This window comes from Astyanax mexicanus, chromosome 1 (genome assembly GCF_023375975.1).
Source record: "Astyanax mexicanus isolate ESR-SI-001 chromosome 1, AstMex3_surface, whole genome shotgun sequence".
Taxonomy (NCBI): domain Eukaryota; kingdom Metazoa; phylum Chordata; class Actinopteri; order Characiformes; family Acestrorhamphidae; genus Astyanax; species Astyanax mexicanus.
In genome coordinates this window covers 34119115-34132500 of record NC_064408.1, presented here as the reverse complement: position 1 = coordinate 34132500, position 13386 = coordinate 34119115, and the positions used below count along the sequence as shown (strand labels likewise).

Below are 13386 nucleotides of genomic sequence, written 5' to 3'. Positions count from 1 at the left end.
ACACACACACACACACACACAAACACACACACATGGAAATCAAAAAGGCTGTTCATCTGAAATTGTGTGATACATTGGAAAATAGGTAAATATTTGCTGATGCAGATTACTAAATGCTGATTGGTGGGAATTAGCCTCTATGATTTGTTAGCTACATTAGCCTCATATCTTCAGAATCTACACATGCATTAACTGCATTCAGGATGGGGGGAAGAACTGTATCATTTTGATCCTAAAGTATCAACACTGATCTCCTCCCTGTCTGACTGGAGGAGATCCAGACTGATCTCTGAAATATTAAATCTCTGCTCAGTTCTTACCTTAAGAGAGTTTACAGTCTTTTTCAGCTCCTGCAGCTTCTTCTGCTTCTCCTGGATTCTCTGCTGGAGTTTCTCCTGCACCTCTTTCAGCTGATTCTGTCAACAGATACAATTTATGATATTTATGATGTTCTGTGAATTATGATCTACAGAGATTAGTATGAACAGCAGGGGCGTGTCTAGAAGTACAGAGACTCCAAGGAGAGCAGTAAGAAATGCTGCTCTATGAAATCTTTACCAAATGTTCTCTGAAATCAAACCTCCAGTAAAATCAGATCACAATATGAGCGACTCAATATGAATTTAATATATTTCATACAATTATACTGTAAAACTGTCAAAAAAATGCAATAATGTATCCCACATTTTAACCAGTTTCAGTGTAGAGGACAAATTTTTCTGACTGTACAGTGCAGACAGGCCGTCTGAAGCTGAGATTACTACTTCATAACATAACAAACATAAGTGAACAGTATGACTCACATTACAGAAATACTTTAATATTAATTTAAATTAGTATAAAAACATGTCTGATCTTGCCTTACTTTTTGCGATAATGATATACTTGGCGATATAGGAAAACTAAAATAATTCATTCATTTCAGGAATATAGTATAAAAGTATAACAGAATAATCATAATGTGGAAAAATAAATAATATAGCATAAAATAATATAATGCAGCAAATAATATTGCAGAATATTTAGTGCATGCATTTAAACTGCAAACTAAAACAATTTTACAATAAATACACTTAAAGCTTCACAGTTAATAATAGACTACTTTTAAGACAGAACAGCCCTATTATCACAATATAGATTTTTAATATCATGATATTTCTGTGTCACGATATATTGTATTCGATATAATATTGCCCACCTCACTCTGTTCTGTCTCCAACTTTCATTAACGTAAAGAAATACAAGTAAGCCTACAGACCCCTTATCATGTCTGTAAATATGTGAACATCTGACAACATGAATGAAACATACTTAACTCCTCAACCTCTGTTTATTTAATTGGCTTCGAGATACGGCATAAAGCGATATAGAAACATTTTAACAGACGTTCATCTTCAATTATGTGGAATGTGTTTATGAAAAGCCGAGACTAATGAATAAAGACTTGTGGATACAGTCTTATAGCCAGAGCTTAGAAACCCCACTGATTAACTGATCCACAGAATCAAGAGAAGTAAAATTCACTTTCATTCTACCAAGTTTTCACACTGTGTATAATAAATAAATTCCAGACTTCTACATTATAAATCTGATTATCATGATCTGATTCTGAATTATTACTGATTTAACAGTTCTCACCTGTTTCCTGGTTCTCTCTGTTGGAGCTGAGACTGTATCATGTCCTTTATGTTCCTCCATTGTACATAAATAACAGATAGATCTCTGATCAGTACGACAGTAGATCTTCATCACTTCATCATGCTGAGAGCAGATCTTCTCTTGGAGCTGGGTGGACGCTTTAACCAGCTTGTGTTTCTTCAGAGCAGGAACTTCATAGTGAGGTTTAAGATGAGCTTCACAAAAGGAGGCCAGACACATCAGACAGGACTTGATGGCTCTGAGTTTTCTCCCGGTGCAGAAATCACACTCCACATCTCCAGCTCCAGCGTAACGGGGAGCAGGAGAAGCAGCTTGGAGTTCTGTGTTCTTCTTCAGTTTCTCCACCACTTCAGCCAGCATGTTGTTTCTGCGTAGAACAGGCCTTGGAGTGAAGGTCTCTCTGCACTGGGGGCAGCTGTAGATCCCCCTCTGATCCTCCTGATCCCAGCAGCCATTAATACACACCATACAGTAACTGTGTCCACAGTGAATAGTCACTGGATCCTTCAGCAGATCCAGACAGACTGGACAGCTGAACTGATCGTGATCTACTGAAATACTGGCCTCTGCCATTTTCCTGCACTTCTAGACTGAGAGAGAGCAGCACTCTGAGATCACTTTCATTTACTCTGAACTGAGCAGGAGGGACTTCCTGCTTTCCTGCTGTTCAGAGTGACACAGAGAGGAGGAGGAGAAAGAGGGAAGGAGGAGAAAGTAAGGACTGAACTGATTGGTGGATTGGAAATGAAATTCCTTGGACTTTTGCAGTGATTTGGAGTAACATCAGTAGGTTCAGTCAGTAGCAGGAAGACCAGACTTATCAAATTTAAATTGTTTCTAAAACAATCCTCGTTCCATTTCAATTCAGTAAAATTCAATTTTATTTCTATAGCGCTATTTACAACAAAAGTTGTCACAAAGCAGCTTTACAGAGAAAAACAGGTCCAAGCCTCGTATAAGCAGCAAAACAGAGCAATTATTCTGGTGACAACAGTTGCAATCAAGTGTGTGTTTATTTCCATTTTAATCTCCTTATTACTGTAACTCAGTACAACATGGGGAAGATGTGCTTTTGCTGTTTCACAGTTCTGTGTGAAAATGTATTTTCTTTTAGACTGTTTGTTCTAAGCTGCAGTTTTATTTCAAGAGGTGATGTGTCCACAGATGAAAAAATGAATCCAAACACACAAAAAACATGAGAATAAAAATAAGTTTTAACACGGGAAAACAAAGGCTGAAACAGCCACAGAATGACCTGCATGCAAGGACCTTCACACACATCAGTGTCATTGCTCCCAGGGTAATGAACGCCAATGTGACACAGCTGCCTAATAACTGCGTCTGTCCTACAAGGGGTAGTCACATTTCTCCCAACGTAATCAGTTTACACAGGACTCGCATTACTCCCAGTACTATGGTGAGGCAGTCTAGGACTGTGGAGACAGAACTGAATGCGGAAACCTGCATGCTGTGGTCCAAAATGTTCGGAAATGTAATTACAGTTTAATAAATATATTTTGCTAACTAACGATTACCAATATAAACAATTACAGTGCTGTTTTTATAATTGACATTATCATTAGCTAACTTGCTGGCTATGTGGAATCATGTAATAATTATCTAATGCTAAGCTTATTACAACTTTTATGTTTTAAATCGCCGAAAAAAAAAATCATCATGGAGGCAATTAACTACTTACACAATTCAGTTCTGCACATTTTGCAGCTGTAAGAACTACTTAATGATTATCTTATGTTGGCCTTATGTTTTTTTATAATATTGATTAAATTGTAAATAGCTTTGTAAAGTATTTTTTTGTAATCTACAGACATTAATATGTCGTCGCTTTGGAATTTTAAGGTTCTGTATTGCGAGCGGTTTTGAGATACAGATCTTAAAAATTTGCATTCCGTACACAAAGAGTGATAAGTATGTTTTATTTTGTAAAGAGTCCAGGAACAGAAAGCATATAAAAAACTCACATAATATCAAAGTAAAATAAATTAATTTAGATACAAATGAGAGATTATAACATTTTTATTTTAAAGGGAAAATGTATTAAGAACAAAGTTTGTTAAAAATGGCATTTTATACATGCTATGGTTTTATTCACTCAAAAGTTAAACATGCATAGATGTGAATTACCACAATGTGTGCAATTAATAGTCAAGACAGAAAAAATCATTTAAACAATATAATATGAAAGATTTACCAGAAATGCCTTTAAACACAACAATCAACTAAATCAGTAAAGACAAACAGCTTACTTGAATCTGCTAATTCTTTAAAAAAATAAAAAGAGCTAGCTTTCGCTCCATGTAATTCACTCAGAGTTCAACTGGTAGTGGATTTAGCAAAAATGTTTATATGAAGCTACATTATTCTGTTCAGACTCCAGTAAGTATGGGGTATTGGGGTTGTCTAGTGCCCCCTCACTCGCTAAATTGGGTAAATGCACGTATAATGTTTGTAAGAATTATTGCAGATATAAATTACACAATAAATTACATGTCACAGCAATTAGTCTGCTGTATTATCTTATATGAACTTTGATACTAGAACTGCACCTTGAAAAATGTTTCCCCCTTTATTGAGGTTGGAGTGCATTTACTTCTTACTTTTACAGGACTAATGAGTCTTATTTAGGTTTATCCATACCGTTGTTTACAGAAGAATACTTAGTGAACAGAGTTAAACTGTAGTGAATTTAGTAGATCATCAAGTTCAGGTCAGAACAAAAAAGCTTATATAGCAAGCAACACACTGACTATAAAAACTAGTACATTTTAAAATATATATAGTAATGTGGAGTTAAAACACTGGGAAACAGTGTTAAGTTCTTTACAAGATTTCATGGCGACTTTTGCTGATGTCTGTTCATATTCCACAACGAACTGCCAACTATAGCCTCCTTCACCAACAAGCATGTGTGAACCTGACACTGAGCAGAAAATGAGTGAACATTTAGGAGAAATGTAGACTCTGTGAAGGTTCCACAGTATGTAAAAATCGCATTCGTTTTTTAATGTCCATAATATCGTACTTGATGACACTCTCAAGGATCAGGGTGGGGAAACAGGTTGATTGGTAAATCAAGAGCTTAGCTTTACGACTTAGCTCATTCTTGACTATTTTGAACTTTTTATCTGCGTCTGTTAAAACACTCTAACAGCAGAGAGGCTGAGAGAATGTGGCTTTAACTCTAGTGAAGGTACAAGGAATCAATCATCTGATGAGCTGAAAGATATATTACTCTTATTTCTTTAGTTAAGTAATGCAATTTTTGTTCTGTTTAGCTAACATCTACAATATTTAACACACACACATCAGTTTTTATCAGATAACCTCACAGTTCCTCTAAAAACCCAGAATCCAGCATAGAGGGGCTGAGTGAATGTGGTGTGGAGTGTGTGTAGGAGGGTCATTGTATCAGAGACGTTGTAGAAGGACAGAGTTCCTGCACTGTGATCCACATACACTCCTATTCTGGAGGATGGTGGAGATAAGAGATAGGTCTCTTTGTTGTTGTGGTTAAAACAAAGAGAGGGGGAACAGTGTAGACTCCAGGACTGACTGTTGCGTCCAAACGAACAATCTTTACCCCGTCCTTTCCTGCTAATTTCTTTATATGAAACTGATACACTAAACCCCCCAAACCACCTTCTGTTCCACTCAATCTCCCAGTAACAGCGTCCACACAGACTCTCCTTACACAACACCTGAAAAGAGTTAGTAAATCTCTCTGGATGATCAGAGTATGGCTGTACTGTTCCCGTATATTTCACCACTCTGTTGTCCTCAGACAAAATGAGAGAATTGTATGCCGTGTTTGGATCCAGAGTCAGCTGAACAAAATCTACAGAAGAGAAAAAAAGTATTTTATGCATGTTTTACACTTGTATGAAGAAAGCCGTGTGTGCGGTGGTGTGTGTGTGAGAGTGCAGTCAGTGAAAGAAAAGAAACAGCAGAAAGGGGTGACACCCTCAGCTCCAGCAGTGGTTAGAAGCTCATTACACAGATCTCCTTACAGAGAAAAAAACACGTCCCTGTTCATGTTTTAATCTTTAAAAGCTCTGATCTTAATAAATATTTATCTTAAATAATAGGTCTTCTTTAGTGTTGCAATGTTAATTAACATCATTCTGAACAGGTTGCGCTCATTCAAACAGCCCGAAAATGGTTTTAAAAGCTCAGTTTTAACGCTCTACTAAAAATGTCGGGATTAATCGAACTCGGACTCAAAATGACTGTATGGGGCGGATCAGGTCAGGCTCGGACTGGATATTTTGGGCTGATCTAAGCTACAGAGTGTGACGTTTATGTTGAAAACCCTTCAGAGTAATATGCAACGTCTTTCCAACACGTGAATTCTAAACGGTCCGTCCACTTTGACTGGCATCCATATCCTTCAATTGTAGACACTTTCAGCTTTAATATGATCCACTGTGGGCCAAAATACACCATTCAGTGCAGGAGATATCCCCACGCGTATTCGCCCACTTCTCCACCCACCGGGGAACCTCTGGCAGGATCCCAGTTTGTCCTGCTGTTCGGGCAATATAATTGGTCTGTCAATCAGCGGGAATAGTATTATTATTGTTTATTATTATTATTGTTTTACTTTTGGGACATTTACAGAGGTTTGATGTTGGTATGGAGAAGTTTTGGGTCATTGGGATACTTTGTGCCATTTGGATACAGTTTGGGACACTTGGCACTCTTTAATTCATTTTTAATAAAACTCAAACCATTATAGGTAGCTTAACAAAATTTTGTCTTCTTATGGACAAGTAGAGTGTTAGTGTAAGCAGAATTAAATTGATATTATTTACTTTAAAGATATAAAGATTTGTGTGGGACAATAAAGGCAAAATATATGATGTATATCAAAAATATATAACCAATAATGTTACTTAATTGACCAAATAGTGAAAACCAATGGGTCCATATTTGTGGCTCAAGCAACTACTTTTACATGAGACATTAACTACCAGGGTACAGTGTGTTTTTAAGCATGTATTCTAGGCTAAACAGAGGGACCCTCAAAATTGAGGAAAATTGCATTTTATGGCCACTGTGAAAAAGCACTAGTTAAGTCACTACTTTAGACAATGTCAGGTGTCTGCTGTTGAAGACAAGAGTACATTAATATTTAAAGGACACTGCATTAAAATCAGACGTGTATGTGTCTCTGTGTATATTCATGTATTAGTGTTGGTTTGTGAGTAGTGTGTTGCAAGTATGTCTGTTTCTGTGAGTGTGTGTGTTATACATACACTGCAGAAAATCTTCTCTGGTTTTTGGTTGTGAGGGTAAAATCTGAAATGCTTCAGCTGTGGAGACACAAAAACACACACACAATGGCACACACAATTAATAGAATGGAATATAATATAATATAAATATATAACATCCTGTGATTTTGTGAATGAGCTCCTTGCTGGATCAGGTGACGAGTGCAGTGCATATGAGTGTGTTTGATCAATGTAATGTTTTTCAGTAGAGCGCATCAATAAATGGAACAAAATGCTACTCAATTATTTCTCTGGGGCTTAGATGAAACTGTGATTTTTCCTTTTTCAGTCTAAGTAATGCTTTCCATGCTTCTGTCTGACAGCAGGGCAGCAGCATCTCACCCTGTAAATGAATTTTCCTGAATTCCTCTCTGCAGAATTCCTCTAGTCGCTCTTTCAGCTCAGAGAGAGATTTCCTCACTCCGTCAAATGAGGGATGTTGATGGACAGTGATGCTGGGAGAGTCATCAGATCCAGAAGAGACACAGAGAGACTGGAAACTCTACAGAGAGAAGAAACACAGTGGAGGAAGATAAAGGTGGAGAGGAGAAATGAAGGAGCTCAGAGCAAATTAGGCTAAAGAGAAACTTGGGATTCCAGACAGCTTTATTTATTGGAGCTTCGTGAACTTTTGCTGAGAGGAGTTTTAGAAGCTTGATGAGGAGCAGCTTCCTCTGGAGATCAGTGAGAGTTACCTGGAGGAAATGGATGTGATCCTCTGTGTGTGAAAGCTGCTCCAGCTCAGTGTGTCTCCTCTTCAGATCAGCCATCTCCTGCTGCAGTTTCTCCAGGAGTTCTTCAGCTCCACTCAGTTCAGCCTTCTCCTGATCTCTGATCAGCTCTGTTACCTCAGAGCGCTTTTTCTCAATGGAGCGGATCAGCTCAGTAAAGATCCTCTCACTGTCCTCCACTGCTGCTTGTGCAGAGACCTTTTTACACACACACACACGCAAACACAATTACACACACAGTTTCTCAGCATCTTGTAGTTTAAAAAATATCATTGGGTAAATGAGGAAAATGCTGCATTTTTTGTATTTATTTATTAATTATATGATTATGCGTTCAAGCTAAATCTGAAAGGATACTGTTTTTGTTTAGATTTGAAACCATCAATTTAATTTTCATGTGAGCTGAAAAACATTTTTAGTGTTCAGTATCAGAGCTCAGCTATGTTTGCTACTACAGTCCAGTTTGAGTTAATATGCAACAGTATTTGATCTTGACTCACACCAGAAAATGAATTTGGTAAAAGCACTGACTGAAACTAGGAGTAGCATGTCTACATTAAACAGCTGGCCAAGAAAAAATGTCTGGTCGGGCGACTCCAAGTTTCTACAGTAATAACATTTGAAACTCATGAGAACGTATTTTTTAAATAGTTTACTGGTATGATTTTAAAGTTTGATTTGCTTTGTGAAAATGACTCTAGAATGTGGTCTATGCAGAACCCAATGTAAACCAGACACGTATAAGATGACTTGAGAAACTGTTGAAGATTTCAGTGATGTGAAAATGCATCTAGTTTTATTGCTTTATAGAACTGCCTTTTATATGGCATTTTTACAAAATCTGCCATGCCATAGTCCAAAATGATACAGTAATATCACTTAAAATGTATATATTAAATACATGATAAATCTATAAGAATTTAGTGGTGTGATATGACAACCCTTGAATGTGTTGATGTTGTATAGGACTTCACTGGTATCATTTGCTCTCTGTTAAATTAGCTTATTTTATAGCATTCCAAACATTTATAAAATGTTACACTGTTTTACAGATTAGTAGTTGTGTTTCTGGTGCGTATTGGAATATTAGACCTGGTAAATTATGTTTATTCAGCGGTTTGACTAGTTTCTGTTCAGTTTTCAGTCTTGGCACATGAAGCGCGAGCCTCTGCTCCTACAGCTCCGCTGAGCACGCGGCTCCCGGTGCAGAGAGCGCCACCGAGCGTTTTCTAAGTGCAGATGCGGTGTCCCTCGGCCTGTACTCTTTAAGACTCTTTATTTCTAATAAACGTGACGTTATACATGTGTTCTATAAAGCAGAGATGCTGTGGGAGCGAGTAGCAGCTGGCCACCGTTTCCTAAACTGAGGGTACGGTTTAGTAATCCATGCGTACGGATTTTGCTATTCATTTTTTTTTTCGCTAGTGACCCCTCCAGGGCTCCGTACTCCAGGACTCCGTGAGAAACAGTTTTTTTTTTTGTGGCTAAAAATGTCATTCGAAACTTCTGATTAGGACAAGACACATGTTTAGGTGCACTGACTTCGTTTCCAGACTGTCTTACTGGAGGAGAAGACAGTGTGAAATATCAAATCTCTGCTCAGTTCTCACCTTAAGAGTGTTTACAGTCTGTTCCAGCTCCTGTAGATTCTTCTGATTCTCCTGGATTCTCTGCTGGAGTTTCTCCTGCATCTCTTTCAGCTGATTCTATCAACAAAATGTTATATTTGAAATGTATGACCTACAAAATTATTACTAAAATTCACTTAAGGAAGGTGTTACTTTCTGATTAATGCAACTTAAAGTGAATTCAAAGATTGATTTATTATTGTTATTATATATTTTTTAAATAGTTCTCACCTGTTTCTCAGTTCTTTCTGTTGTAGCTGAAACTGTATCATGGTCTTTATGTTCCTCCATTGTACATAAATAACAGATAGATCTCTGATCAGTACGACAGTAGATCTCGATCAGTCTGTCATGCTGAGAGCAGATCTTCTCTTGGAGCTGGGTGGACGCTTTAACCAGATTGTGCTTCTTCCAAGCAGGAACTTCATAGTGAGCTCCAGCGTAACGGGGAGCAGGAGAAGCAGCTTGGAGTTCTGTGTTCTTCTTCAGTTTCTCCACCACTTCAGCCAGCATGTTGTTTTTGCGTAGAACAGGCCTTGGAGTGAAGGTCTCTCTGCACTGGGGGCAGCTGTAGATCCCCCACCGATCCTCCTTATCCCAGCAGCCATTAATACACACCATACAGAAACTGTGTCCACAGGGAACAGTTACTGGATCCTTCAGCAGATCCAGACAGACTGGACAGTTGAACTGATCGTGATCTACTGAAATACTGGCTTCTGCCATTTTCCTGCACTTCTAGACTGAGAGAGAGCAGCACTCAGAGAATACTTACTCTGAACTGAGCGGGAGGGACTTCTAGCGCTTTTCACCGACGTGGACCCGGCACCGCTCTGGTTTGCGAACCTAGTTTTGAACCGTTCGCCGTGTTTCCACCAACAAAAGTAGGTTCCGATACCAAGAAAGTTCGTTCGCAGCAAGAACCAAAGAATAGGTTCCTCAGCGCGAACCGTGACGACAGCTGTGGGCGTGTCTGTTTGTACAGAAGCAGCCCACCACTATGATATGTTTGCACGAAAGAGCAAGTGATAAACATGCTGAGAATCATAAAAAAGACCAGACACGTGCAGAGGGACGGCGGATGGTGTTTAAACACCTGCCCGTTTGGGTCTTAGTGCCCTTACCGACCCCAAAGTGCCCTTTTATTCAATTTACTTATACGTTTTTGACCCCACCCTCCGGGTTCCCACTGAAATATACCCCCCCCCCCCTTTCACTAAAATATACCGCCAGCTTAGTAGTTAATACCACAACTACAACTCTTTGATCAATCTAACAAAAACTTGGTGGGGGCTCCACTTGCTGGACAAATGTAACGTTATTTCTGCAGTGAGGACCATCTTCACCACCGGAAGGAAAATACACACCAGTATGTAGCTGCTTTTTCTCGCCTTGACTTCCCAATAAATCCGAATGAAACATTTAAAAGGAATACAGTTGTTTTGTTGAGAGATACATATACACAAACAAAATAATTAATTGTAGATAGCATCCTAGGTGAGCTGCATTTTTGTGCAGTTTTGTGAGACTGTTCCATACTTGTGACCAATAGGCTACTGAGAAGGAGTCTTCATAGGACAGTCCTGCAAAGGCCTGGCCTACCTTAGTTGCAGCTTATAGACTTTGGAACACAGCTAGAGTATGTTGCACCACTGTGTTATGGATGTTAACTAAAATAAAGAGACATTAGTTTCTCTGATTGCTAACAAATATTTAGCAATAAATGTACAGATTGACACAGAGCGATGGCAGAAAAATGCTTTTAATATCCTGTTACAGTCATTTCGCTAAAAATAAACTCTATGTTTAAGTGCTACTCTATGCTTTTTATATTCACAATAACTCTATATAGAGAGGAAGATCGGCCTGTAGATATGATCCCTCAGGTCCTTAGGCCCTTTGATATGATATATCCTGGGCCCCTTATTAAAAATTGGACATCACTAGATTAAGAGGGCTAAGTCCTGTCAGAAATATCACAAACTTAAATATCACAACTTGTATTAAGCAGTGGGATGACACAACTGTAGTTGGCCTCATCAGCAAGACCGACGTGTGAGCATACAGAGAGGAGGTGCAGTGGCTGACGGACTGGTGCAGAACCAACAACCTATCTCTAAACATGGATAAAACCAAAGAGATGGTTGTTGACTTCAGGAGAACTCCAGGTGTCCATCACCCTCTGAACATCAACGGCTCTGCTGTGGAAATTGTGAAGAACACCAAGTTCCTCTGTGTTCACATTGCAGAGAACCTCACCTGGTCCCTCAACACCAGCTCCATAACAAAGAAAGCCCAGCAGTGCCTCTGCTTCCTGCGGAGACTGAGGAAAGCACATCTCCCACCTACAATCCTCACCATGTTCTACAGAGGGACTGTAGAAAGCATCCTGAGCACCTGCATTGCCGTCTGGTTTGGGAACTGCAACACTTCAGACCACAAGACCCTACAGCGGATAGGGAGGACAGCTGATAAGATCATCGGAGTCTCTCTTCCCTCCATCACCGAGATGTACACGGCATGCTGCATCCGCAAAGCCACCAACATTGGGAACGACAGATTCCTTGCTCTGATGCCATCCGGCAGAAGATACAGGAGCCTCCGAGCCTCCACTACTAGACTCTGCAACAGCTTCATCCACCAGGCAGTCAGACTTCTCCACGCACATCTCTGCACCTTATCCTCACATTAATTCACATTAATATTCCGTATCGGTACGGCACTGTTCTGTCTTCTTAAATTGTCTTGTCCTTTTGTTATTTAGTGTTATAGTTTTATGTTGCACTGTCGTCACTCTTGCACTTTATGTTGTCTACTGTTGTTGTTCTAGGTTGCACCATGGTTCCGGAGGAACGTAACTTCACTACACCATTTCAGCTACGAGGCTGAAGTTGGTTTGATATTCGCAGCTCCAGATTCGTTTGGCTCGATATTCGCAGCCTCGTATTCCCCGGCTGAAGTTGGTTTGATATTCGCAGCTGCCGCTTCACTGAACCACCGTGAACTAAAGGGAGCGTTCACAAACACCCGCTGTTTATATTAAACACCTCACAGATCAACACTGAAGGAGATAGAATGAAGAAAAGCAGTACATCTGTTTATTAACAATGTAAATATACAATATATTATTAAATATGATTTTGTATATTGTAAAATATTTATTTTAATTACTGAATTTATAATTATATATTACAATAAATAATTAAATATATATTTAATAAAATTATATTTTAAAAGCCATTGCGCTCAAAAAATATGAGGCAGATGTTCAAGTGTGATTTTGAAGAACTTTTTCATGTTGGGCCAGAACAAATACACATGATCTGAAGAGTACTAGTCTTCTACTTTAAGAAAAACCTGGAATTAGCCTGGCCCAAGCTGATTTTATACTTTAAAATGAACTGGCAATCTTTGAAAGACTTTTTCATCTTGGGCCAGAACACATACACATCAGATGAAGAGAACTACTCTCCCACTTTGAGGAAAACCTGGAATTAGCCTGGCCCGAGCTGATTTTATACTTTAAAATGAACTGGCAACATGGAATACCGATCCATAAAGCACAATTTTTTTTTGTAAAGCTGATGTTCTAGTGTGATTTTGAAGGACTTTTTCATCTTGGGCCAGACCAAAAACACATGATCTGAAGAGTACTAGTCTTCTACTTTAAGAAAAAGCTGGAAATAGCCTGGCCCAAGCTGATTTTATACTTTAAAATGAACTGGCAACATGGAATACCGATCCATAAAGCACAATTTTTTTATGTAAAGCTGATGTTCTAGTGTGATTTTGAAGGACTTTTTCATCTTGGGCCAGACCAAATACACATGATCTGAAGAGTACTAGTCTTCTACTTTAAGGAAAACCTGGAATTAGCCTGGCCCAAGCTGATTTTATACTTTAAAATGAACTGGCAACATAGCATACCAATCCATAATGCACAATTTTTTTTTATGTAAAGCTGATGTTCTAGTGTGATTTTGAAGGACTTTTTAATCTTGGGCCAGACCAAATACACATGATCTGAAGAGTACTAGTCTTCTACTTTAAGAAAAACCTGGAATTAGCCTGGCC

General features: G+C 38.7%; 2 protein-coding genes across 4 annotated transcripts in view; both read right to left on the bottom strand.

Annotated features, from left to right (window-relative positions):
* LOC111191610 (tripartite motif-containing protein 16-like) overlaps nucleotides 1-2342 on the bottom strand; it is a 14907-nt gene extending 12565 nt beyond the window's left edge. The window contains exons 1-2 of the mRNA XM_049466774.1: nucleotides 1639-2342; nucleotides 321-416 (exon numbers count right to left, since the gene is read on the bottom strand). Of these exons, the coding sequence (XP_049322731.1) occupies nucleotides 321-416; nucleotides 1639-2232 (690 nt within the window). The 5' untranslated portion in view covers nucleotides 2233-2342. The remainder of the gene's footprint in view (nucleotides 1-320; nucleotides 417-1638) is intronic.
* The window catches only part of LOC103047021 (tripartite motif-containing protein 16-like protein), a 28665-nt gene extending 18241 nt beyond the window's left edge, over nucleotides 1-10424 (bottom strand). The window contains exons 1-6 of one of the 3 annotated variants that reach the window (XM_049466776.1): nucleotides 9544-10424; nucleotides 9295-9390; nucleotides 7649-7882; nucleotides 7296-7455; nucleotides 6936-6992; nucleotides 5005-5515 (exon numbers count right to left, since the gene is read on the bottom strand). In XM_049466776.1, the coding sequence (XP_049322733.1) occupies nucleotides 5005-5515; nucleotides 6936-6992; nucleotides 7296-7455; nucleotides 7649-7882; nucleotides 9295-9390; nucleotides 9544-10038 (1553 nt within the window). In that variant the 5' untranslated portion in view covers nucleotides 10039-10424. Of the gene's footprint in view, nucleotides 1-3682; nucleotides 5516-6935; nucleotides 6993-7295; nucleotides 7456-7648; nucleotides 7883-9294; nucleotides 9391-9543 lie in introns of those variants that run through there. The other 2 variants (XM_049466777.1, XM_007257479.4) reach the window with 2 other exon arrangements.
* Nucleotides 10425-13386: the final 2962 nt, after the last annotated feature.